Here is a 27,922-nt window from a genome sequence, read left to right as displayed (position 1 = left end):
AATTTCTGTGGATGAACTAGGACCTGTGTTACAACCAAATTTCTGGTATTAGAAATGTCTCCTTAACAGGTAGTAAACTACTTGCCATTTGATTTAGTCCAGGGTTGTGTTGTAATCTTGAACACAAATGTAATATGAGCCATGATTTGTGATATATAATCAACATAGCTATAATCATTTGCTCTTGTGCTCTCTAATATGTTTTTAAGTTTACTTGCAGAGACATTCCCAAGAGGATTATATGCATAACAGTCATACCACAAAAAAAGCTTTTGTTGCATTGTAATTGCAAACACAAAGGCAGATTTCTGAGGGGAAAATGGTTAAATAATTCCATGGATAACAGGATTATTCCCAATGACAGTAATAGTTTCTTTTAAAGGAATTTTAGAAAAATTACTAAATGCTTTTAGACTACAGATAAATATAATTTTGATGACAGTTATTGGCTAATGGATTGATTTGTATGACAGTATTTTGTTTAGTTAAAAGAAAAAGGCATTGCCTGAGGGTTGGTTTTTTGTAGTTTTTTTTAAAGTCAAAATAAATAATTTTCCACTTTTTTTGGTGGACAGGAAGCAGCTCAAAGAAGGAGGCTTAATGCTTCTGAAGATGGAGGATGTGTGCTGAATTCTGTGTCTCATAGGGTACCAGTTTGAAGTAAACCAGTCTCTTACTGATGACAGAAAGAAAACTTTTAAAAGTGCATATTTGACTAAAACAGTTTCATGTGCATTCCATATATTTAGTATGTGTCATGTTTCAAGATGAGATTGCAAGGATTTGAGGATTCCGTACATAAAAGTAAACCTACTGGGGTTCATTTTGTTTTAGTCCTTTTTTGGTAGCAAAAGAATCTACAGACACATACTCCTAGTAAACTATATTTAGGCTACTTAATACAGTTGTTCTGGAAGTTATTGTAGTCATTAGATCTTGGGATAATTCAGATAGTGACTATACAATACTGTGGGGGACTTCTTCTGTCACTTACGGGACAAGACTGAGCGCTGCTCTAATCAGCTAAGGTATCTGGGGTTACTACACATGACTAATTTTTCATAACAATATACCATGGAGGTTCAATAAAAACACTGAATGCTCTGACAGGAAAAATTAAGAAATGGTTTATTTATGGCACCTTTTAAAATCTGTTTTCAGATCTCAAAGCAGAAATTACATACAAAATAGAAATTTCCAAGTACTGTGCCATGCCACAAGAGGTTTGCTCCAGTATTAGCTCAAGTATGTTGGAATTCTGTGAGTCAGGTAGGAAGATCTGTATAAATCAAGGGGTGATATTTAAGATAAATTATTCAAGTAGTTTCTCTAATACTTTGTTTGTGGGAGAACATAGGTAAGAAGATTCACTTTGTGTAATATATTATTTTGTACCCACACCATAAAGAGGTAGAAGTGCCATACTCCTTTCTAGAGCCTTATAGTCTAAACACAACCAACTTTACAATTCCTTCATCTTGCTTTTGGATGTAAACAATGTCTATAACTTTTGCACTTTATTCGATTTTTAGATCTTTTTTTAATCTAGCAACTCATCTACTGAGAGAGGGTAGATGAAACTTAAGGCAAATTGGTTAAAACTGTGGAGTCAAAAAACTCAGTTTGAATTTTGTTAAAGTCTGATAGAAATGCTTTCAAAAGATGGTGGTGAAGAACAATTCAGGTAGCAGTGCTGTGTTTGTAAGTTCTAGAGATTCAAAACTCCCTTGCAGACATTCTGTTTTGCAAATGGTTCAGTAATTACATGTGATTGGGAAGTTAAGCCAGAGATGTTTTCTACAGAAATGAACTCCTGCTGTTGAGTATTTACTAATGTGCATTGAATCCTTGCTTCTCCTGCACTGGGATCAGGAAATACACCCTGTTTGACCACCTTTAATAGCTTGAAAACCAAAGTCATGGTGTTTACACCATCAACCAATGCAGAGCAGCTTTGGTGTCTCATTGCTCAACCTAGTCATCCTACTTTAGTTAAAGTTTTTTCGTGTTCTAGGTGTAACCTTTCAAAATAATGTACAGTCTTTGCCAGCCCTACTATATTCACAGCTAAATTCTTGCTGACTAAGCAAGGCAGAAAAATGGCTATGCTGGTGGCATTTTCACCTTTCATTTAATGTAGAAGGGCCTGCACAAAGAGTAACATTTACAAATAAATGTGATCTGAGCAGAGTGTCAATACATGATTATACATGTACGTCTCATCCTAATGTATATACTGTGTATGAAAAGATCTATCCATTGTTGCATTGGACAGTAGTGGTATTACCCATCAGTGCTTGTTCACTTGATAGTTTTCCATACAGAAGTTACTAAAATACTCAAGAGATGTTGAGGTTTCTCCAGACCAAGACCTTTCTTATTGCCTTAGTTTCAACAAGTTTTAAGTTTAGCTAATAGTTGTCCCCTGCAGGCCAATAGTACTAATAGTACCATGCTTTAGATACTGTATTGTAGTGGAATTTTGGTTGGAACAATCATATAATTTCAAAGTGTCTGATATAAAAGCTTAATGCAAACACACCAAGTTCCGCCAAGATAAAGTTATTTTAAAGGTAAAGCTTTTTTTACATCTGGAGATTATTGTCTGGGATGATAAACTGTAATCTGTGTCTACTCAGCTCTCTGACTTCTCTTTACTTCTAAAGCTTAAGGGGCTTAAGTGCAGTAGATCTGACTCTTCCCCTGAATATAGTACCAATAAATTGACTGTGATCTTCTCTAGGGTATTGTCCATTCTTCTGCAGTAGATAAGTGTCAAGCCATCTTGAATTGTCTTTTAAAGAAAGTGGCTGCGTTAATCCTTATTACCAGTTCCTCTCTTAGCTCCACTGTTGATTCAGGCAGAATTCTATTGTTTGGAGCACAATCAGATTCCATATCTCTCTCTCTCTCTCTCTCCCTTTTTTTTTTTTTTTTTCTTTTTTTCTCTTTTTTTTTTTTTTTTTCCCTCAGGATAGACTCAGGTCTGTAGGATAGAGACCTACAAATGTGTGCAAGCACTGCCAGAACACCATTTGATAGCAGTTTCTGTATTAGGTGTCAGGTTTCAGGTGAGATACCTGACAGTCTTCTCCTTCTAATTAATTTTGTTCTTTATGAGTTACCAGAAGTGAAATATGTTTGCTTGAATTCAGTGAAGAAACAGTCATAAGACTAAGCAGTCTTTCTCTAGTCACTGAGTTTGTTTAAAAAAGGCATTGAGAGACAAGATAGTTCTCTGAGTCAGCAATGTTCTGAGAAGGGAAATGTTACTCTGAGTGTAGACAGAGTTTAACTATGTAGCTGATAAAGAATTCCAGTCTCAAAGGCATAAATAACTAGACAAAAACAAATATGAATAGTATTGCTCAAAAAGAAAGAATAGTTCTTTTTAGATATGGCAGGTATTTTTGCTGTCCTGAGACCAGCTTCTGTCCTGTTCAAATTAAAACCCTAAAATTGTTGCTCTTCACAAAAACTGGTTTGTGAGCTGAAGTTCACAGCATGAGTTCATTGAACCTTTTTTGTTATAAGTGAGTGGGAAAGAAGTTATACTGACTGGAAGTATGTTGCTTTCATTTGTACCCACTTGAATTTCTTACCTTTTTTTTTCCCTGCTTTTCTGATATGTTTGTGTCCTTTGGCTTTCTGTCACTGTCTCTTACCCTTCCTGCCTAACAATCAGCTTGTTAGGTCCTTCAAGGAGAAGCTGTGAACAGCTGGATAGGTGACTGACTGCTAGGCTGCTTTGTGCCAATTGGCCAGGCAATGTGAGTATGATGATTGCATCTACTTACTGCCTGGTGGAATGAATAGGGAATTCATTGTTAGTGTTTTTCCTTGTGGAGGCACTGATTTATTCACAATTTTTCTGCCTTAGTTTTCACAGAACATGGAACAACTGTGGGTTTTCTGATTTCTACTTTTGGGTCAGTAGAATGTCAGAGAGATTAATACCAGGGCAATCACGTGAACTATAAAAATCAATGAAGTTGCAAATAGGACAAATAAAATCCAATAATCATTAATATGTCCACATTTAATATTATTGGAAGGAAGAAAAAAAGAACATTTAAAGTGACTTGTAGAGGACTTTTAATATGCCAAGTTTGTTTGTAAACTGCTTGAAAAAAAAAAACCAAACTGGTGTTGTAATTAATTTCAGTGATCATCCCTAGAAATTTCAATGAGAACTAATTCTGCTTGAAGGAGTATTTTTTTCATTAAAATCCTGACTGTTTTTGAAGTTCCTGAGGCTGTTCTTACAGCAGCCACAATATTGTCTGTAGTCTCTCTCCCACTTAATTAACTTCATTTATGGAAGAATCGTCTAAGGATAACAGGCATGAATATCAAAATCTCAGCCATAGTACCTGATGATTTAATTATAAAAGTAATCTTATGTGTGATGTGTATGTACCCAGAACTACATCAAAGGAATGTGATCTACAATTGTTTCCCCAAACTGTTTGGAAATACTATGTGAAGTATTTGGGGCATATAGCTTATTGAATTGTCCCATGAAAATATTTTCTATTTTAATCCAGAACTTCACTTGTGTAAGATTCATAAGCATGTGTATTTCATTCACAATTAGCTTTGTGATTTTGATTTTTATTTTCCTTTTGGCTGGGGCTTTATGCAATTTCCAGCTGAATATATTCTGTATTTGAAAGATGAAATGGAAGTGCCTTTAACTCCTCCATGCAGACAACAAAGATCATGGGTTAATTTTCTGTGCAGAGAACTTCAAGAAGAACCTATTTCTCTCTCTGGTAACAGGTAATGAAACCTTGGTAGTGATAAATTCTGTCATAAATCCCCAAAATTATTGAAAAAAAATCACTGTATTTATGAATTGGTATTTACATTCTTTGAGCTGCATATATATTGTGTTTTGTGTAAAAGAGTGATGGAATGAACAGTCCGTATGTGTGGTTTTCTAGAGGAGCCTGTAAAAGGAAAGGAAACTGCTTCCATAGACCTCTTTCTCTGGGAGGATTTTATAGCCTGAAAATGCAGTCTCCTTTTTGCAGTAGGCAACAGTATATATTTAAAGTATTTAGCAAGTATGTGTGTGGGCATACGCGTGTATTATACCTATGGCAAGCACATATGTTGCACAAGGATCACCTGCAAAATGTCCAGAAGAGATATATTAAGAAAGTATTGTGTGTTTTGGGGATACCCTCCAACAATAGATTTCAGGCTTTTCATGCCAACATAGGATTAGGATTGCTCCATCTTTTCCTTCTCATCTTATTTGAGACTAGCATTTCTTGCCTTGCTATCTTTCTAACATTGGCAGAAGAATTTCAATATCCCTTTGGGACAGGAACTGTGTGGTCTAGACAGAATTCTCATTCAGTGCTGCTTTACTTCATGGCCCAGCCTTGATGGTTCCTCTTACTCTTTCCTGTCATTCTCTGTATGGATAGGAAAAAAAATTAATGAGCAAGTGAATGAATGAATGAACTGAAAATTTAAAGACAAAGTGTATCTTTAAAAGATAGTTTTTTATAAATCAAAATTTAACAGATAATGCTGCTAAACTTCATACCTGCACATTTTTTTTATGTTCTTCATAGTATTTTGATTGCAGAGCCCTCTAGAGAATTCTTAGAATCTTTGGTATGGCAATCAGAGAAGTATCGGGATAATATGAGCTCTCTTTTGCTTGTCGGTAAGGATTTCTAATTGATGATCAATTTCTAACTGATGTTTACAAGTTCCATGTACATGGAGAAATATAGCAGAAAAGATAATGTTATATTACAGAGCACATATTTTGAGCCACTGAAGTTTATCCAGTTACTGTAACCCTGTGAAGTTTGTATTATGTGATTATTTTAGTACATATAAGAAGTTACAGTATGGCAACACAGAAGTTGGTATGCCATGTATCCTTCTATGGAGGTAATTTGAATTAAGTAAGAGTTTTATTTTTTTGTGACAGTGTTCACTACTATTATATAAAATAACTAATAGCTGAAATTTGGTAATCTGTTTAACTCCTTCTTGAGTGCTATTTTCCCTTAAATAATGTTTTAAAATATGTAGCAATCAATACAATAGTACTGTAATGGAAAATAATATTGTAACTTCACAAGAGTAGAAAAGAAGTTGAATACACAAAACCAAAAGAAGCTGCAGGCTATTCATGAAAGTGCCAGAATATATATTACTACTATTCTTTCATTTCACTTTATTTGCCTTCATTTTACAAGTCTCTGGATTAAGTTATGTATATTGACTTGTTTTGTTGTCCAATTCATTTGTACTTTGATTTATAGTTGAAAATAATGTATGGTATGCTCATTACTGTTTCAGTTAATTTTTTTTCAGGTAAGGATTATGATAAGTCTTTGTAACCATGACAATAATCCACATATAATTAACAAGATAATTTGTAACTTTAGTAATGCAGCTACACATTATTAGATTTGAAAAAAAAAAGAAAAATTTGAAACCCTCAGCCCTCTTACTCACAGAACTCAGAAAAGCACACTTCCTCTGATAATGTTAATCGCTTTGCTCTTAAATCTATTGATGGACATAGAGTTGCAAATGGAAGTATGAATAATAGATATCTGTAATAGACAAGAGTACTTGGGAGCTTTCATTTCCAAAAGGACATTCTGTTTTCATCTTTCTAGATTATTGATATTATATGTTAATTTCTGATTCTTTTGTAGAGCATCCAGCTGTTAACCTTGCACATCAGCATCATTCACTGACAGTACTGCAGAAAAAACTGCCACTTGAGGTTGACGCACTAATGCTTGGCTCACTAGAGGAGGGCTGGTGGCTCCATAGGGGTTTAAATCCAGCAGCTGTAGAAATTTTGGAACAATTCAATATGGATGGAAGTAATGCAAACACTCTGCTTCCTACAGAAGTAGAAACATTCACACAATTTACATCATATCAATTAGAAAGTAAGTTGCTTCTTTTTTAAAAAAAATGATAGAAAGGTAGAGTCAGGTACTTAAACAGAGAATCACACAGGGAGTTAGAGATCTCCAAAAACAAAGGAAATTAATTATTTCTTATTCTTAAGAACAAAATGTTTTACATTAAAATTAAGGAAGGGCACTGCTGCAATTAAGGTGTACTTTCACTAACTCAGAAGAAACTCTAGGAAGAAAAGTGTTGAACTACACAAAGTCATCTTTGCTATTACTGTGCAGATGAAGAATAGCCTCCACCAGTCATTTTTTAATAAAATAGTTTCATACCAGAGAATTTCTTAAGAAGTAGTAGTTTTGCTTTGGAATATTTTAATGAAACAGGTATTCACATAGTCCTACCTACACAAGGTCAGTGGGGGGAGGGAGTATGTTACAGTGAAAATTGCTTATTTTGTGATGCTGTAGAGGGTTTTTTGTGCAGACAATTTGAAATTCGAACAGCTCATCACTTCAGAATTTCTCATGGATGTTTTTGCATACTTATATTCAAACTTCAGCAAAGAAAGCAAAAAGTTATTCAGATTTTGTTGTATAACTACGGCCAGACTGCAAGGCACCAGTTGTGGTTGTAGAACTCCAAGGATTGATAGTAACATGAGATATTGTGAAACAGATAGCCACTGCTCATGCAAGAACATTTCCAATTAACTGCTTTTTGCATTTCTTTAATTATTTAGCTACTGTGTTTCAGATGGATGTGCAGCTACAGTGCAAATAAGTTGTAGTTCTAGTGAAGCATATCTTCAGAGGGAACTGTTTGCATTTTTCTTTTTTCCCCTCTAAAAAACAAAAATTGTCAATTTTTCTTCCTAATGAAATTTACCGCGTCCCACTTTCTAGAAATCTAACATCAATAAATTCCATGTAGATGGTGAAAACTTCAAACAATAGCATGGCCTTCTGTATCTTAATATTGTGCATTTTTACTTAGGACTAGTCAGTACAAGTTTTTTGAAAAGGGATCTTAGTGATCTGAGAAGGCACAAAGAAGAAGTTTGTAAAAATGCCTTCTCTGTAAATCATCCAAAATCCTTAATTCCAATGAGGAGAAAGAATAGAAAAGAAATCTGTGTCACAGCAAATAAATTAAATTGTATTTTTTAGGATGGCTTGAAGAGAAGAATCCTGTGACAAACCAAGAGCTGCTTTCTGCTGAAAGACATCAGTCAGAGAAAGTAGTTAATCCCGATTTGTCACTGCAGATTCAAAGGCAGAACTTTGCCATGAGTGCTCCGTCATCTGCCAAAATTCACAGTAGAAATACATCTGTGGAAGAGCTTACTGGGGGAAGCATAAGCAAGATTGAGACAGAAGAGGCAATTTGCTTCTTAAACCAAGAAAAGAAAACCCCCAAACCATCTGAATCAGACAGCTGTAAAGATGTGTCTTCTAAACTAGACAACTCATCCTGTAGTGGAAAGCCTACATCACTTACACTTGCTTCTAAATGGGCCAACGATAATTCTGATCTGAACAACTTTATTATGATGAGATCTAAATGCACAGTCACGCAAAGAGAGGAAAAGTATTATGTAGATAGACCTGAAAAAGGTATGTGAACCAGTTTATTCTGCCATTTTTTCCAAATTTAATTCTTCTCTATTTCACCAGTTACAATAGATGCTAGTTCATCCTAGTCAATTATTTGAAGTAAATTGGTAATATTTTTATGATCTTAAATGTAACTGAATTTTTAGCTAAGTTACTTACGTTTTGTTGTTTTCCTTTAGATATATTAGAAGATTTTGGTTGGTTGGTTTACTTGGGACGAGGTGAGGAGGGTGCTTTTTTTTGGGGGCAGGATTTTTTTTGTGTTGGAAGTGATATCTCATAAAATAAATATTTGAGTTTATTCCTATTCTGACAAAGTAACTCTAAATGGTACTTAGTTTGGGAGTTCTCTTCCATCCATATGTTCTAAATTTGATCTCCTGGGCACTTTGGAGAAGTAGTAATCCTCAAATTCATTGTAGTTATCAAATAGCAAATATCAGTACTCACTTCTGTAGCCTAGGAAATGAGCAAGAGTTGTTCATTTGAGCCAATTACGCTGGTGCAAACCCCATCAAATCATCAAACAATGCACCAAAACAGTTACTAGGGAAAACAGAAAATTGTTGGTAGGCTTGTTCTTGTTGATGGCAGTACTTGGAAAAGAATATCAGGTTTTGTGTTCAGCAAAATAGGAATGCAAAATAGCAGAGAGAAAAAAGAAAGTAGAAGAATTATCTTATTTGTTTTGAAAAAGAAGTATTTGTGACATAAAGTGGCAAGTAACAGTGGCAGACCTCCAAGTTCACTTTTCAAAATATAATTATATGTAAAAAATTTTTTTGAATTTTTTTTTCATATGGCAGAATTTTGACCATAACTTTTATCTGTGTTTTATTTATATGTTCCAGCATCCAAAAAAAAAAAAAAAAAAAAAACCCAAAACCAAACAGTTGTTACATAAAAGCCTCAGCAATAGTTCCTGTAGAGTTGGGATATTTAATTGCAATCTTATGTAATCTTTTGGGAGGTTTTTTTGTTTTGTTTTGTTTTGTTTTGTCTTTTTTTTTTTAATTCATATGTTTCTGACACTGTCGGAGATGCATAAGACTTTTCATGGCCTCAGAAAGCAATAATTCAAATTTTAGAAGAGACTAAGGTATGTGAAGTTTTATGCTGCCATCTAGTAAACCCTGGCCAGAACTGCATGGCCTAACGAGGAATCCAAGTGTATTGAAAGATAAGCTGTCGCATTCACGAATAGGCTCAGTAGGGTTTAAGAAGATTCAGTGCAGATTAGGATACGTGTACAGGTAGACCACAGTGTTGCAGATCAGTTATGCCTGACATATAGAGAAGTCATTAAAATATGGAGGTCTGTGATAAGCCACATCGATGTAAAAATTATATAAAACATTGCATCCTTTTACAATAAAGAAAAGTTTTTATCAAGGGTCATTCTAACTCTAACTGAAAATTAGAAAGGCCAGCAGTGCTTGTAAGGCCTCTTCATTGTTTTACTTCCTTTTTTTTAAGATATCATTTTGTGTAGTGTTTAGAAAATATGCAGGAGGGAAATAGTAGAAGAAACTCAGTGATCCAATTTTGAACCCCAGATATCTTTTCAAAATAAGGCAATTTGTCTAAGTTAACAGAATAAAAATTCCATTTTTCTTTGCCTTCTCTGTATTATTAGTTTGTTTGCTGAGGAAAGTGGCATTCTTAAGTAGAAAAATCAATAATGTTTATAAGAATATTCTTATTCAATAAGAACACCTCTCACAGAAAAAAATAATCAGAAATAAAGAGATAGAAGAAGATTTGTGGCCAGAAGTTGAAGCTCATGCATAGTATATATCAGGAAGAAGGGAAGGCTACTTAGAAATATTAACAAGTTGCAAAAGATAGCTAGATGATAGGAGAAAAATTATTTTCAATATGGATTTTTTTTTCCATTTGCAACTTCTACGTTCTTTCTGCATGGCTTAAAGTATCTAAACTTTTCTACTCAAATTCACTGATGTATTTTTCATAGTTTGAGCTCCATATGGTCAGCAGCATATTTTCTGTCATGCACGTTTTTTCTCGATAAAAAGGCATATGAGGTTTCCTATAGAGCTATATTATAGACCAGTAGTACCAGCTCCTTAAGTTTCCCAACTCTGTATTCCTACCCTTAGGAAGAGAAATCTGATAATGCCTGACTTCTTGGCCTGTCAAGGCAGACAGGGCCTAATCTGTTTTTGGGTCTTACAGATTTTTGTACTGCATAAGCCCAGGAAAACAATAAAGAATTAATGAAGAGAAAATGTATGTTTCACAGAAACAACTTCATTTGAAAGTATTTTTGCATGTAGAGTCATTTATAGAGCAATTTTCTTATTCATTGAGCTGGTTTTGTGATATTAGCTAAATATTCCCTTGTGGTTTCATTATTTAGTGGTACAGCCTGAAGAGCAGCATATGAGTGTTCAAAAAGAGGGTGATTCTCTTTGTGAGACTGTAAAAACAGAGGAAAAAACCCAAGAGAATAAAGAATATTACAGTATCACTGTCAATATTCAACCATCAGGTATACACTATTTTTGGAACTGCTTTACCTTCTCCCAGGTAATTAGTGACAGGAGCAGAGGAAATGGCATCAAGCTGCACCAGATGAGGTTTAGATTGGATATTGGGAAAAACTTCTTCATTGGAAAAGTGGTCAGGCATTGGAACTGGCTTCCCAAGGTAGTGGTGGACTCACCATCCCTGGCAGTGTTAAAAAAACCTGGGTATGTGGCACTTGGGGATGTGGGTTAGTGGTGAGTATGGTGGTGCTGGGTTAACAGTTGAGCTCAATGATCTTACTTAGTCTATGATTCTATATAGTTTTGCAATATAATTTTATATAAAATAGTACTGCTCAGACAAATATAGAAATTATTGGACTTAGTCTCTTCTCTTTGTGGCTGAAAGTATTGCAAGTAGATGGATATTTATTTTGGCACAGAGGTGAGAGCGGGCTTTGGAACAGCATCTTAAGACAAAAGCCAATTGCATGCAAGGTAAAAAGAGTAACTTGGACTTAAGAGTTATGTCTGATCAAAATCAGCAGGAATGAAATCTCTAAATGCCAATCAGTACTTTCCATTTATTATTCTGCACATTTTTGTCTGAGTAAATGAGAAATAGAGATGGAAGAGATCAGTAGTCATTTTAATAGGAAGGGTCTTTAACACAGTAGAAATCAGCAATGGATTTATCTCAGACATAACTGGGCCTTACACCTTGAACTCTGACTGTTGTATGAAGCATTGTATCAAAGGACATAACTGACAACAATTTTCTCATGCAGTAGAAATGGTACACGAGCACCTAGAAAATTAAAAATACCCTGCCCTAGGAAGTTGTAGGCCTAGCACAGATTAGTTTGGTTTTCCTTGGAAATGCATTCATTCCAGCCATGTGCTTAATGGGATTTTCTTTCACAGAACCAGTGAAAGAGTAGAGTAGTCTTTTCATCTGTTCCCATCTGAGATGGAAATCATAGCTTTAAGCTTATTTTAAACTTTTTTTTCTAATAAATGTTGAAGCAAAATCGTTTTAATGCAATTGGGGAGAGAAAATAAAGCATTTCTGCAGTCAAAACAAAAATTAGCATTTTGAAAATGACTATGATGTAGAATCAGGCTGCTGTAAAACAACTGAATATCAGAACAATCTTAGTGTGAGTGACAGCAGTAGAAAATCCTAACTTCTCTTGGAGTTTGATCATGTTATGAAATGCATGGAACAGTGTGGTTACCTGCTGTGAGGATTAGCTGATTGCTACCACCCAGGAGGCTTTGTGGCAAGTAACTTTTTCATTAATGTTGCAGCTTTCATGAACAAGATAACATTAATGTTTTGCTGTGTCTTTTGAATGTTCATGTCCAGTAGTGGTATGTGAAACCAAACTTCATTATTATGTTTTGTTCATTGTGTTATCCAGAAAGCCAATGCCAGGCATACTGCCTCTTGGAAGAAGCAGCCATTCCTGTACTAAAAGACTTGACAGATCTGGGTGTACTTGCTTCTGTTACTTGGAGCTTTGACAGTGTTAAATTTGATCATACAAGGTTTTTCTTGAAACAGCAAGAGAAAGTGATATGTGATCATTTTAAACAAAGTAAGTCTTTAAAACATCTGTTCTTCTTCAAAACTAATACAGATTGAATTAGTGAGACAAGGTTCAAGTTGTTTTATAAATTAATGGTAAATCTTTTAACGGTTTATCTTATAGAGTTACAACAACTGATTTCCTCTTTTATTTCAAAAATGTCTCCATCTTCAACATTACATTTATTAACCTCAATATTGCAATACAAAATCATTCTAATTGGATTTCAATTTAAAAGATTTTACATACACTTCAGAAATGTTGTTTCTATAGCAAAGAAAAATTTTTTTCATGCTAGATTTTAAAATTAAAAGTTGTTTGTGTGGTTTTGTTGTTTCTTTTTTTTTAATAGGTATATTTTTTCACGCCTGTATGATGCCAAATACTATGCCCATGTTAGAAATGAGGAGGAAAAAAAAATCCATAATACTTTGGTTTCCTTCTGACTTTATTTCTCTCCTATATGGCATGTGAAAGCCCTATAAAACCAGAAAAAATAGAAGGACAGTCATCAAAGTTAGTGACCCCTTACAAAGATTTTTGACTGTAAAGAGAGTCAGGAAATCTTCATAACAAAATACAGATTCATTTGGGGAACATTTAGGAAGTTACTTGGTATTTTGTGTTATTTTTTGAGTTGTACAGCTCATAGCTGAGGACTAGTTGTAAGGATAACATAATAGGTTGTCTACTACCTGCCAGGTTTCTATATTATGTCACAAATTATGCAATAAACTCTTGCTGTCTCAATTTCATTACTTTCTGTGTTGAATGTATTTTTCTCAAAGAAAACATTAACAACCATGAAACCACAAATGAGAAAGAAGGCAAACAAAAAGAACTGTAGTTGGCCCTACAGAATGACAGACTGTGATTTATAGAATTATCATATTAAAATTATCAGCAGCAGTGTTCTCTTAATATAAAGGAGTTTACAAAAAGACATCATCTTCACAAACATGGTATCTATATCTGTATCAGTAAATCACAGAAAGGTAAACGTTCATGAGAAAAGTGTACAGAGAATTACTACTGCTTCTCTGAATCACGGAAAAATATGTAAGAATCTGCATTTGAATTCAAGATTAATTTAAGAAAACTTACATCCTCTCAAATGCAGTTTACATGCTATAGAAATTGCATTTTTCCCCAGCTAAAGCAGCAGAAGAAAGTAAGAACTTTCTTGCTGGAAGGTCCACAGGAACAAGAGAGAAAATATCCAATTCATTCTTAATGAATATTTCTCTGTGTCTGTATGAGATACAAAAATCTCCCTGGTAACATACTTCTTTTATTTCCTTCCTGGTTTTAAATAGTTTCACAATATCCAGTCTTATTCCACTTTCCTCCAGACTATGCTGATGTATTTGCTCTTTAATCCCTGACTGAACATAGAAAACAATCACTTACTGTGATGGTAGTGATCTTTTAGCAGATTACTATTCCCCTGCTGGTCTTTTATGCATCAAATATCACCAAGTGCTCCAGTCTGTCATCATAAAATGGTTTCTTACTGTGTTCCTTTGTTTCTAAAGGACCTGTATTCCTCACTGAGTTTTTATGGTGATTGCTGTAAAGAGTTGGATACAGTCCTTCACTAACAGAGCTGAACATTAACTTTCCATCTTTTTATGCGGAATAGTTGCAAGATCTTTGCCTTTCAGGCAGTTTCCAGCTACATCCTTCTGTATCCTATGTCCTTAAGTTGGTTTTTCCTTCCCAAGAGTGTTGCTTGTCTTTTTGAATTAAAAGTTATGTTAACCCCAGTACACAGAATTAGCTATTATTTTTCTCCTAGAATGCACCTTCAGCTAGTAATTTATTCTTTAATTATTTTCCTCAACCTTTTTAAACATCTTGAAGTATGTGTTTTGTTATTAAACACACTTACTCTGTAGTTGTGTTTTCAAAAATTTCTGGTTTATGGTGATGAACTGCACCGTTACCTGTGTGCAGTTTTCAAAAATACCTTCTATCTTCAGACTAGAAATTCCTTCCTGTTAAGTCAAGTCCTATAATATATATTTTAAATGGACACAATACAGAATAGGAAGCCCATAAATTTATATGATGTGTGTGGGGCTAAGAAGAAGCAAATGTCATTCAGATTTACCTTCTTGAAGGTGAAAATTCTCATCTTGAGATGTTAATTAGGTGCAGAGAATTGCCACACTTAAATCAGTAAAGCAATGTGGTTTTAATGATATGCCCAGGGAAGCTGTTACCTCCTCCTCCAGCAACCACCATCTATCAGTACACACCTTTCAAAAATATTGGCCACTTGCCCTGGGTCAGATGACCTGGGAAATGTTATGCTGTATTTTAAGCTATTTGGCAAGACCACCAGATCTGAAGGTTAAACTTTGAAGGTTATCTATGTTCAAGTGTGTTTAATGAAAATGCTTAGATACCAGGATCTTTTAAGCTGACTACATATATACATACATACAAATATACATATATATATATATATATAAAATGTGAGTCATGACATCTTATGTCGACCACACCTCTGTCTTCTATTTATAAAGGTAAAATATATGAGAAGGAGATCATGCTGTTCAGACACGCTGCTCTGGTACACCTGCTGGTGACAGTTCGAGATCTGCTACTAACATGTGGCTTGGATACAGCTCTAGGTTTGTTTTCAGTACTGAATAATGATACCCAGAAACCCAAAACTTTGTGTGTGTTCTGCAGACAATCCCTCATGTTTATAGTGTGACATTTTGCCATCAAGGTATATGCTCAGTTCATGACTAATAGACCAAAACTGTTACGGAATAACAGTTATTCCATTTGTTAAGAACTTTCACATATATAACATGTCTTGTATCTCAGAATGACACATTTTCATTGGAATCTCTATGTAGAAACTGAGGAACATGCAAAAGCCAACTCCTTTCCTATTTACCATCTTTGTGAGTGTGGAACACTTTCCACATAAAATATTGTTAGGCTCCGTGAAAGTGAGCTACTTAAATCTGAGAGCATTTTAAGCAAAATCTTAAATATTATCTAATGTGTCATGAGGAAAGAGGTTTGAACTTGCAACACTGGACTTATGTAGAAGCTTTTTTTTTTCTAACTTTTCTGGTCTTATTCAAATTTGGAGTATGGCAATCCATTGTAACCCAGTTTAATGCCTGAAATAATAATGCTGAGCTTGTCAAATTCCAGTTGTGTGGAAATTTTCAAATACTTCTATCAGGCTAGGTCTACAAGACGTTGAAGTCACTGTTTATGAATGCCCTAGGAAAGTCAGACTCCTTCTTTCTTTATAGAGGAGATAAAGTCGCTTCAGAGCATCTACCTTCAGTCTGAACTATCCCTTGATGGATGATGTTTCCTTAAAATTGATGTAAAATGTAAAACATCTGCCATAAACTGAACTATAGGGGAAAATACTTTGTATTTCCTTAAATATTTCAAGCAATAAAAGAGTAGGAAGAAGAATACAGAATGAATATATAAGTAGAATCCTAAGTACAATTCTTTTCCATCATTACTATAAACAATGTAGAAGGATGGGAGGAAGAAAATTTAGCAGTTTTTCCTTTACTCTTTCTTGTAGCAGAAGCACTCCTAGATAATATTTCAGAATTACAAAAGCACCGGTATTTCCAAACCTGAGCAACAGCTCACACAGGAAATTTTACAAGTAAAAAATATCTGAAAAAAATTAGAAAATTGGGTGAGATACTAAGTAGGCCTTGTGGTGTTCACTGTTGTGTTGTTGTGCTGTGTGATTCATCATGTAGTTATATTGGATGTATTTTTTTCTTTATGCATTTCAGATAACCCCAGCATTGTTCACCATTTATACATAGAAGCCATTCAGAGTTGAGAGTAGTTGTGACAATATGGAGAGTGGTAAACACACAGGACAAAAAAGCTTTAGACAATGGTGATAGAAATACTGTTGTTAGTTAGTATAAATAGTACAGATTAGTTAAGTATGAGTGTTGCTGCCAGCATCTGCAGCTTTAGGATACAATCTTATATAATTCTATCTGGAGTTATATAGCAGATACTACATAAAGTACAGCAGTTTTATAAACACCATTTATGTACCCAACCCGATAAGTGGTCATACTCTCATTCCATACTGGGGAGCCACTAACATTCATCTGTTTTTGTGTAAGATACCTTCATATAGATTTTAAATTGTTGTGCAGATTGAACAGTGTTTGACAATTATCTTTTGTCACTTCATTTACTTCTTTTGTTGCTTCATTAACAGGTTATTTGTCCAAGGCAAAGGATATCTATAAAAACATTTTAGAATCCTGTTTGAATAATATCTGGAGGCAGCTGAAGATTGTAGAGTACAGCAGCCAGAAAAAGCATGAAACACATCCCAAAATAACAGCACTTCAGTGTGAAATGTTAAATTGGATGAAAAGTGGTGGAGAGAAACACAGTGTTAAGGTTAACAAAGTAACCAATTTCTCTTAACAAACAAAATTGTTCCAGATTACATCAGTAATTGCAAGACTATGTTTGAACAAGGGTGTTCATTTATGAAAAAAGTCTAATAATTACCTCATGGTATCTATTAAATAAGGCTAAATGAATTTTAAGAACTCTGTCGCAGCAGTACAAGTTTTTGTTTGATCAAATCTCCCTTTGTTGTATGCATGAAATAACATGCAAAAGAGTTTTAGCATTGCCAGGGCTTTATCTTGTAGCAGGTGGTTTTGTTTTCCTGGTAAGTTTATTGTATCACATCAGTTACTAAAAATTGTAATATAGCCTTTTATTTGAAAGCCTCAGTCATCTGGCACAGAGAGAATCATAGCGCAAGTCATAATTGTGTGCTTTTATGGTATGACTTGGAGCACACGTATGCCAGGGAGTGTGTGAATGGTGTTATCCACAGATAACCTCTGCTTAACCAGTGTATCTGGCCAACCTCCTGGCATTTGAATGATACAAAAAGCAAATATCTGTGAGTGATTGCTTTGGCAAGGAAGAGAGAGTTCTGGAGGATATTCAAATTACCCAAAGATTCTCTTTTCTGGACGTGTGAATATTTTGGGTGATATGACACAGTGCCAAACATCACCTTCCTTTGCAGAATATTTGTTATTTCTTTACCGAATACTGATCACATTAGGAAACAGAATGAAATGTGTAGTGTTTAAAGTGTTCTAACTGTTTGGAATAGAATTTATGATCCTAAATGCAATCAAAAAATATCTTTAAGTTTATTTTGTCTTCTTTCCATACTTCACTTCCTGAGGATTTATTCTTCCTGTGTTTAAGAGTTGTACGGGGAGCTCTGAATATCTTTTGATTAAATTTTGCTGAGAAGAACAGTATAACAACTTATTATACACCCTTTCTGAATTTAAAATTAAAATGAAGCAACAAAAATAAAATGGTGCTGATTGTCTTGTTTGTCCTTCAACAGACAGACTAAGATGTTTTTGCATCCTTTTTCTTCTTAAGAGCAGCACATTTTGCTTTGTGATGCTAGGATTATGATGCAATAGGAGGCATATGAGAACTTGATGTCATTTTGATGTCAGTTCAGTGGCAATTTGGCTTTTCTTCTGAGCTCCACTAGCCATGATTTTTAAAAATTTTTATCTATAACTCCTGAGTTTTGACTTGTTTGCTTGACTTAGTCATGCAGAGATATGCATGCAATATAATGCTATATATGATTTTATTCACAATTACTAATTGTTTCCTGTTTCCTAACATTCAGAGGCAGGTTTTAATGAACCTGACTAGGTAGAAAGAGTATTCCAGTTTAAAAAGAAGTAAAAGTTATATTCCATAAACTACTTACTGTTCTATCATATCACATCAATATCAGTTAATATGACGTGAAATAGGATAGTCTCATTATCCTTTTATTAGCCAAAGTTGTTATTGAGGCAGGATTGTAATGGTACATTTCCTTTGTAAGGAAGAAGTTACTGCTGGTTTAGGAAAAAAAACTCCTCTCTGTTTTTGTACTCATGATTAGATAGAAAATGATTAAAAATTTGATCTAGCTCACATGAACATATGAGTCTGCTGTTGAATTGTGTGTGGAAAAGCAGGTCTGCATTTTTACATGCAGTTGTCCAAAACTGCTTATAAAGATACTAGTGGATTGTTGAGTGGCTCTTCTGTGCACCTACTTATGGAAATTTAATCTGCCTCTGCCTGTCTGACCAGAAGTTCTTTTCTGCCAAGATCTAACACTCTTTCAATATTTACACATATGATAATCTTATGTCTGTAAATCTTAAGAATCAGACAATGCTATGTGACTTCTTTAAAATCTTGTCTTGTGTATAACATGAAAAGTATATATAGAATGGCATAAAAGTTCAGAAAGCATCCTGTCAGAAAGCATGGTGATGATGTATTTAGGTACATATTCTTCTTTGTATACTTAGTGTAGCATGTGTTTAGTTTGTATCAGTTAAAATTATGGACAAGGTAAACACCTTCTCTGGTGGGGATTCTTTTTAAGACTGTGTCAGTTTGGTAGAATCTAATTCTTTTCAACATTTTTGTCTTAAGCAATATTCAGTGAGTCTCAGATCTGTGGCAGAAACACTTTTGTGACTCCATCTACAGATTGAAAGATCTTTCTAATCAGTTCAGCAATACATCTGCTACCTCCCTCTGTTCATAAGTATCTTGCAGACTGAATTCTGTATATCTTCAGCTTAAGTTTTGTCTCCATAAGGATAATGTTTCTAATGTGACAGATCTGTCTAGTACAATAGTAATAATGGGGTATAATATCTTTAGATAGTATCTTCAAGCAGGTTCACAAGCATTCTTTTTGAGCTCAGGAGCAAGTCAAGTCAAAAGCCAAGCAAGTGAGGCAGAAGCCTGGCCTGCCTGGAATCTTCTAGAATTCAGGTAGAAAAGGAATGTATATGGACTTGGGACATCACTTATGAGCAGGTGACAGGAAGGGACTATAGAGACGCTGTTCACTCCTGTAAGGAGAAAATTTATGTAGCCAAAGCTCAATTGAAGCTCAAGATGGCCAACATTGCTAAGAATGACAAAAAGGGCTTTTTAAATAAGTTAAGAGCAAAATAAGAATCAGAGACAATGTTGGTCTGTTGCTCAACAAGGTTGGTCACCTCACAAATTGGGACATAGACAAAGCAGAGATATTCAGTGCCTTCTTTTGCCTCTGTCTTCAATCCCCAGAGCCCAGTGTTAGAAGACACTTACTGAGGATAATGTTGAACTTTCAGCCAATCCTGAGCTTCTTTGAGACTTGCTACTCCATCTGAATGTGCATAGATGTAGAGAGCCCAGTGAGGTTCCCAGGGTACTGAAGAAGCTCAAAAATGTCATTATGGGAACTCTTTCCATTGTTTTTCAACAGTCTTGGTTGTCTGGAGACATCCCAAGTGATTACGGAGTTACTTAAGGTTACCAGAAGGTGTTAAATGTTTCAATTTTCAAGAAGGGAAAGAAGGAAGCCTATGGTAATTACAGACTTGTCTGTCTTACTTCAGTGACTGTTAAAATTATAGAAATGTTTATTCTGGGAGTTACTGAAAAATGCTTGAGAAACAATGCAATCATTGGCTGCAGCCAGCACAGGTTCACAAGAGAAAAGTGATATTTAGCCAAGTTAATTTCCTTTATTTTCCCACTTATGACAAGGTGACCCATCTAGTTGACCAAGGGAAGCCAGTGATTGTGGTTTTAAACTTTAGCAAAGCTTTTAATACTGTCTCTCACAATATCCTGGATGAACTGTTCATCACAGAGCTAGACAAGTCCATAATACTGGGTTGGGTGAGCAGTTGACAGATGGGTTGAGCTCAAAAAGTTACAGTGAATGGAAATACATCAGGCTGGTGGCCAGTGACCAGTGGTGTTACCCAGGACTCAGTTTTAGAGAAAGTGCTCTTAAATGTTTTTATAAGTTGTCTGGACACAGGAATTAAAAGTACATTAAGTGATTTTACTGATGATACTAAATGAGGAGGAGCAGTGATTTCTCTTGAGGGTAGAAAAGCCTTACAGAAAAATTAAACTAGAGAGCTGAGAACTCACCAGCTCTATGAAATATATGGAGACTAAGTGCCAAACTCTCCGCCTGGGATGGGGGGAATCATGGTTATACATACAAATTGGGAAAGAGACTTGAGCCCAGTGGGAACAGACTGGAAGTCTGGGTCAATGGCAAGTTGAGTCAGCAGTGCCCTGGCAGCCAGGAGGGCCAAACAATGTCCTGGGATGCATCAGGCACAGCATCACCAGCCCAGAAAGGGAGGGGATTGTCCTGATCTGCTCTGCATTGGGGTGGCCTCACCTTGAGTGCTGGGGCCTGTTTTGGGCACCACAATACGAGGAGGATGTCAAATTCGTCTATTTTGTCTGTCCAGAGGAGGAGGACCAAGATGGTAGAAGGCCTCAAGGGCAAGAGGAGGGGCAGTTGATGTCGCTTCTGTTTTTCCTCGTGGGGAAGAGAAGGCTGAGGGGTGACCTCATCACAGCCTACACCTTCCTCAAGCAAAACAGCAGAGGGGAAGGTGCATATATCTCCTCTCTCTGGTGACCAGGAATAGGACACAAGCAACTGGAATGAAGTGGTGTCAGAGGAAGTTCAGGCACATTAGGCAAAAGATTCTTCACTTAGAGGGTGGTCTTCCCTGGAACAGACTTCTACATAAGTGGTTAAAGCACTAAGCCTGTCCAAGTTCAAGAAGCTCTTGGATATGGTCATATGGTTTAGTTTTAAGTAGTCTTGTGAGAAGCACAGAGTTGGACTCTATCCTTATGAGTCCCTTCCAACTTGAAATATTCTACAATTGTCATTGTGGAAAACTCCAAAGTTTCTGATTTTGCCATCTCTTTATTCAATCTTGTGTTTTCTGTGCAGAGGAGAAAGAAAGATGTATGTGGGCTGAAAGAAAAAAAATTAACATTACTAGAGTTTCTTTTAATTGTCTTCATACAGATACTAATAATTACAAGGATGGACTCTGAAAGAGAAAAAGCTTCCTTCATTCACCCATTATCTAGGATAGAAGGTAAATTATTATTTTAAGTGTATTTTTGAAATAAAAAGTGGCTCTTATTCTGTAGGGTGTTGCATTCCTGTGTGAATGCTTAGTGCAGGTGTTTCTCCCTTCTCATCAGGACCCTTTCTACATACTTTTGTCACTGTTTAATATTTCATAACTCTTCCATCAGCCTTTTATCTTTTAATTTTATTTTCTTCAATTTAAGAGTGCTGGTCTAATGTTTTCTATTGCAAGAGACTTTTGTTGGGTCAAAGATTTTTTTAACAGAACATGAAGGAGCTGTGGACAGCCCATTGCCTAATTATATTTGTAACTGTTGTCTTGATCAGATTGTCTCATGGGTTTTAGCTGATCATTAGTCACAAGATTTCTTCCTTGCAAGCATATTCAGAGCAGTTTGATTTTAAATTAAGTAAACTCCCCAGCATAAAGCCTTGAATGAGTATTCAGGTACAGGTATTATTTTCCTTTAGCTATACATTGCTAATTTGTTAAATATGTCAGCATAAGCTGTATCAATCTATAAAGCTCAAGGCAAAAATATACTGTTTCCAATATCCCACCTCCCCACTGATACAAGCAGCACTTTCATCACTTCAACACTTTACCTGTGAGTGATTTCGGAAGTACAAGCTTGTTCGACACTGCAAATTCAGCTGTTTCAGGAAAACTACAATTTGAGCCTATAGTTATGTTTAGAACAAGTCACTGACTCCTTTATATTGCTTTTTTAAAATCCATTTTCATAAACCCTACTTGCTTGAACCTTATCAAGTGTTGTGTATTGTACTGTTCTTTTGTCTTTAAAAATAAAAGTAGATTTCCTGTGGTCTTAAAAGAAGAAAGCCTATCTTTTAGAATGTTTTGAAAGGGAGGAGGCATATTCACAGTGGTTTGACTAATAATAGTATTTAATGAAAAGAACTTTGTTTTAAGATCTTAAGACTTGTTTGCAAACACAGGTCAATCCAACTACGCTTTTGAAAAGAGGCACTTGTGTAGAATCAACATTCCTTCTTAGATACATCTTCCAGTTAAAATTTCAAATGTACAAAAAGTGTAAAGAAATTTAACTTATAATGGGCAAATGTGGTTCCTTTTGTATGACCCTTTAATTTTTCATTTTAAGGTAACAGGGTTGTGAGTTTGTGAGACATTAAACTTGTTTGCATTACTTTTCCCTTGAGTTCTGAGAAGGAAATTTCTAAATCATTACATCCAACAGTACAATACAGAAATTGTATAGGATTTCAGCAAGCTGGAATATATAATACTTAAAAATGATGGCATTTGTAATACTTAAAATTTTAATAACCTGTGTTGCTCCACATTTGCTACTTACTGTTGTGTGTTGATTCATAGTCACAGAGGCTTATTTATTTCATCAACTGTTTAATTTTTTTTTTAAGCAGGTTTGAAAGCTGTGGATTTGAATTCTGAGAAAAAACAAAGCCCTTTGAGTTGTAAAGAGATCATAAGCAAGTAAGTTAAATTCTTGATCCATGAGAACAAATTCTTTAGTCGGGACTAAGGTCAGTGAAACTTCAGTTACTTTAGATCCTTTCCATGGGTCTTTCCAGTCTGGAGTAAAGTTTTCATAACAGTATTAGTTTGATAGCTGTAGTTTTTGCCTACAGCTTCATTTTTAGAGTTGAGAATATTATCCACTGCATAAAAATGCTTAGTAAGGCCTAGAGGAATTTTAGGGAACAAATAATTGCATATTCTTTAGGTGTTGTTTTGCGTGTGTAGAAAAAGAGAAAAATTATTTTTGCTTGTTATAGAAAACAGTGGCGGAAGGGCGTAACAGAAGAAATTACAAATTATGACATTTCTGAAATATATGATATTTTAGGCAGATAATTGTAGGAAGTAGAGTACAGTTTTGATTTTTAAATTAATTTTTAAAGGAGTTGGAACCTTAGCCAGGAAGGGTAAATATATTTTTGTAAACAGACTTTAAGCAGTTACAATTTGTCAAAGTAAAACTGAGTTTATTTTGTTCCGAGGGTATTTCTACCTGCACTTATTTTTTTTCATATTTTGCTGGGGTTTTTTAAGTCTTAGTAGATATTCCTGCGTTATTGTACATAATCAGCAAATTGGAGCTGACTTCCCTTGGACGCACTTCTCACTAGTAATGGAATATGATTATTCTGAAAATTCTGGCTGGAAAAATCTGTGCAAAAATCTGAATGTCACTTACATGACTTTTAAAACCACCCTCCCTGAAACAATACAAATGGGTAAGTGTTCTCCAGAATTGTAATAAACAGTTAGACTGACATATGAAAAGGAAACATTTTCTGTTCCATAAAATGCTACATTCATATGCCTGTGGAAGAGAATGAGTAATATGTAATGAGGGCTAAAGCTCAACAAACAGAGCTGGATTATCTATGCAACAAGAAGGTGTTTTTATTTGAGTGTAAGCCTAGTTTTGGCCAGGATGCAGGAGTACATGTGGGTTTATGAGAGACTTGTGCCAAGTTCATAAGTTGTTTACAGCTTCTGCAAGCTCTATTCACCCTTCCTCATTCTAAGGGAATGCTGTAGATCTAAAAAAATCTGAATTAAAGCATACTTTCAAAAAGATTCAAGGGAGTTTCATTTTGGGGAAAAAACTTATAGAGTGGAAGCATTTTATTGGAGATTAATAAAAGCTGAATTTTTAATGTCCATTTGATATATCTATAGTTTTTTTGTTTATTAAACTATTATCTTACATATACAAAATGTTGCAGGGAATTATGGTTGTTCCTTTCTTCTGGAAGTACAGATTCCATATGTATTTCTGACAACTGAAGGTCTTCTTAATATGCCAGATATTCTTCAGCTTTTTGAATCCAGGTGAGTGAAAGGAACCTATTTAATAATGTGGGCTATTTATTTTCAGATTTTCAGGACATGTATGTTATTCTACTTTATCATATATTAGCCATCTACTTGGCAATCACATACATTTCTGCAATTACACTTATTAGCCTTTTAAGAGACAAGAGTATATTTTTTTCTGGTTTTTCACTTAGTACTAGAGATTCACACACATGCCAACCAGAATGGAACTGGCCAATTTTTTAAATTGTAGCTGGTATTTTTAAATCAGAACAACTTTTTAAATTTTCTACTTTTCTCTGAAAATCATCATGTTAACAAACTTTTCTTTTCTTTAGTGCTTCTTGGTCCTTGGAAGACTTTGTATTTAATTCATCATAAAAATTGCTTTGGGATTTTGTTATTGTTGTTGTTTTCATCTACTGAAGCTAAACTAAATACTCAAACTGAACAATAGTAAAACATCTTATTTTCTGGTGCATCACAGTGTTTAGGAGAGGCTAAGTTTAAAACAAAAGCTAATTTATTATTAAAATTCAGATCTGCTATTCACTTTATTTTTAATACTCTGTAAACTGTATGAAAACTGCTAGGGTTGTAAATCATTGTGCTTCTTTATTATTTCTTTGACATAATTTTCTTGAATTTTGCTCTCACAGTAATAAATAGTTGGTAAAGCTACCTTATACATCATGAGGGGTAAGGAAGAAAAAAGAAAAGAAAGAATGAAAGAAACAAAGAAACAATAAAACAAAGAAATGGGGACCCAAGCAGCAATATCTCTCAAACATAGTGACAGAGATCCAGATAGTTGATTTCACTATGTTGCAGGACAGACATGCCAGTTTTAATCCCGGCTATATCATTGAGTCAGCTGTGGAGCTGTTTTTGGTCTAATTACAGTTCAGTATGGGAAAAAATTATATGTCTTTGACATTTAAAATTTGAATGCATAATCTGATATGCTTTTAAACTCTGACTTGTTCAAGTTCTCTGTTCAGCCTGGCCATAAGCCAAATAGCTGGGAACAATGTTTTGTTACTTCACTAGCTCCTTTTAGCACTGATGAGGGAGTTAAATAGGTGAACAAAGAGCTGTACAATTTCAGAAAAGGTAAGAGTTTACTTTTTTTAAATGTCTGAATATACTGTCCATACAAGTTTCTAGAAGACATACTGCTGGCAGATTCAGGTTTAAGTCTCTTGTGTTTCCTAGTAAAACACAACAGGAGCCTGTGCTGCTGGCAGTTCTAAGTCACTCAGAAATTTTAGGATCATACCAATGGCAATCAGGCAATTTGCTTTGCCTTGTGTTGCACAACCATGAAAGGAGGAAAAGAAATGCAATATGTAAAGTTAGAAAAAGTTTCTAAGTATCTATATTGGTTTCTATATTACCTCTATATTTTTCTGTAAACTCAAAGTCTGGATGTCAAGGTCATACTCAATGCAGTTAGCAATATAATTTAATTTCACTAAATCACTGCTAAAGTCAATCACTGTGTCTTGAAGTGAACTGAGCATTTGAGAAAGATCAAGACTGTATAAGTTAAAGACATGTATTAAGGGTGTATGTTAGTCATTTCCTTTAAGAAAATAGTATTATTTTATTTGTCTGAGTTTTAATGAAATAATTTTATTTTTTCAGGTACAGCATTACCTTTGTTGAAAGAAGCAGTAGTTACTCCTTAAGGCTCTTTGGAAGTACAGATCGATATGTTGTGCTGACAATAGATGAATGTACTGCTATCTTTCTGCAGGTACAAAATGAAACTACTCTGTCCAAGTTCTGTTATGTGTTCAGTCACTTCTAGGCTGTATTTTCAGACTTCTGACATATCTTTTCTTCCCCATAATCATATTTAATTTATCCATGGTTTCACATCACAAATCAGTAATCCTAAAATTCTGTCTGTGCCAGTTTGACTAGTTTAAAATGTTCTCAGTTTCTTCACTGAAGTAACATTTGACCTGTGATTTGATTATACAGAATGTAGTTAAAGGATGCATACTTGAAAAGAGGGTTGTATAAAGAAATTTTGTAACAACTAATTAAATGTATTCGTGGCTCTATTGTGTTACCAGTGTGCATATTAATTCCTCCCATTTTAGATGGTTATCTGAATTAATATATAGAATAATTTGTCCTACTTTTAATAAAAAATAATAGTTTAAGCAATAGCGTACTACTTAAATTCTGGTATGCAACAAGACAGATTACAGGTGGCAAGAATGACTTCTGAAAGATAGATACATAATAAAATAATCAATTAGTATTACAAGTATTGCAGCATACACATTCTTACAAGCTACTTCAATTAGTGATGTGGGACTTGATATAGTTAGTGTAGGTATTATATGATTTGTGTAGGCCAGGTAGGTACTTCAGAAGTTTATAACAATATTTTGCATTATTAAAGTTCACAAAAAATCTTAAGAACAGCCTAAAAAGGTATTGACAGTGTTTCTTTTTAGAGGAAGGAAAAAGAGGCATAAAGCTTTGAATCACCCTTTTGAAGTTCAAAGGAAATAAAAGTTGGGAATACAAACTAATTCTCCCAACTCACATATGTGTCCTTAACGCTTACATTATTTAGCTGTATTTATGTTTGATCTAGTTTCTGCATATTATATTGATACTAATTAAAAGTTTGGGGCAGCCATGGTAATGTATTTATTTAGTCTTTACTCTTTATTTTAATTCGATGGTAGAGTGTGGAAGAACTAAATTATGAGGACTCCTGTGACACTGTAATATCAAGGCTGATGGCATTATCACTCCAATATATGTGCTGTTGGATTATTTTCTATTCCAGAGGAAGACTGAGTTTAGAGTAAGTTACTAAATTCTTTTGTTATCGTGGTATTTTTAAAACTAACTTGTCACTAAAGAAAGCTGCTTATTATAACAAGTTGATACTCATTTATCTTTGAACTTCTCTGTAGGAATACATTTCTCTTAGAACAATACAAATATTGTAAGCTCATATTTCTAGTGTGCTTTGGGTTTTTCACTTAGTTACAATGTTGTCATGCTCCTACTGAAAAACTCAGTGAAATTGTAAAAGTAACAGTGATCACTGGAAACTGGAAACCAAAATCTTAGAAATGTTTTTTATTTATGTGGCTATTTTTAGTCTTCCACATAAAGAATGGTTAAAGGAATGGTTGTTATAAAATAATGGAGTTTAAGGCAGGCAATATTAACATGAGGTGTATTTCAAATCAACAGGTCCAGAAATTTCACAACTCCAGAGATAGGAAATACTGGAATTATTCCTACATCTGTCTGAAGTAAATTAACCCCTACAAATGCATGGTTATGAATTACTGTGTTAATACTAGTGTATATTATTTGCAACAGGGAAACATTCTTCAAGTGTTCTTCCAGTGCATCACTAGTTCTCCTTTTGCTATGGAAGCACATCTTCTGTTGACATAGTTCATAAACATTACTTTATTACCTCTTCTGAGATT

General features: G+C 34.7%; 1 protein-coding gene across 1 annotated transcript in view; it reads left to right on the top strand.

Moving 5' to 3' along the window:
* Window positions 1–27,922, top strand: part of SHOC1 (shortage in chiasmata 1) — a 46,661-nt gene that overhangs the window by 11,202 nt on the left and 7,537 nt on the right. Inside the window, exons 8-23 of the mRNA XM_054002742.1 lie at window positions 1,162–1,269; window positions 4,677–4,782; window positions 5,589–5,683; window positions 6,696–6,938; window positions 8,076–8,522; window positions 8,702–8,743; window positions 10,903–11,034; window positions 12,436–12,612; window positions 15,135–15,242; window positions 16,847–17,034; window positions 21,545–21,617; window positions 23,024–23,093; window positions 23,673–23,857; window positions 24,356–24,461; window positions 26,094–26,205; window positions 27,158–27,279. Coding sequence (XP_053858717.1) covers window positions 1,162–1,269; window positions 4,677–4,782; window positions 5,589–5,683; window positions 6,696–6,938; window positions 8,076–8,522; window positions 8,702–8,743; window positions 10,903–11,034; window positions 12,436–12,612; window positions 15,135–15,242; window positions 16,847–17,034; window positions 21,545–21,617; window positions 23,024–23,093; window positions 23,673–23,857; window positions 24,356–24,461; window positions 26,094–26,205; window positions 27,158–27,279 — 2,314 coding nt within the window. The remainder of the gene's footprint in view (window positions 1–1,161; window positions 1,270–4,676; window positions 4,783–5,588; window positions 5,684–6,695; window positions 6,939–8,075; window positions 8,523–8,701; window positions 8,744–10,902; window positions 11,035–12,435; window positions 12,613–15,134; window positions 15,243–16,846; window positions 17,035–21,544; window positions 21,618–23,023; window positions 23,094–23,672; window positions 23,858–24,355; window positions 24,462–26,093; window positions 26,206–27,157; window positions 27,280–27,922) is intronic.

Source organism: Vidua macroura, chromosome Z (assembly GCF_024509145.1).
Source record: "Vidua macroura isolate BioBank_ID:100142 chromosome Z, ASM2450914v1, whole genome shotgun sequence".
NCBI classification, from domain to species: Eukaryota; Metazoa; Chordata; class Aves; order Passeriformes; family Viduidae; genus Vidua; species Vidua macroura.
Note: the sequence above shows the minus strand (reverse complement) of the source record. Positions and strands in the feature narration are given on the sequence as shown.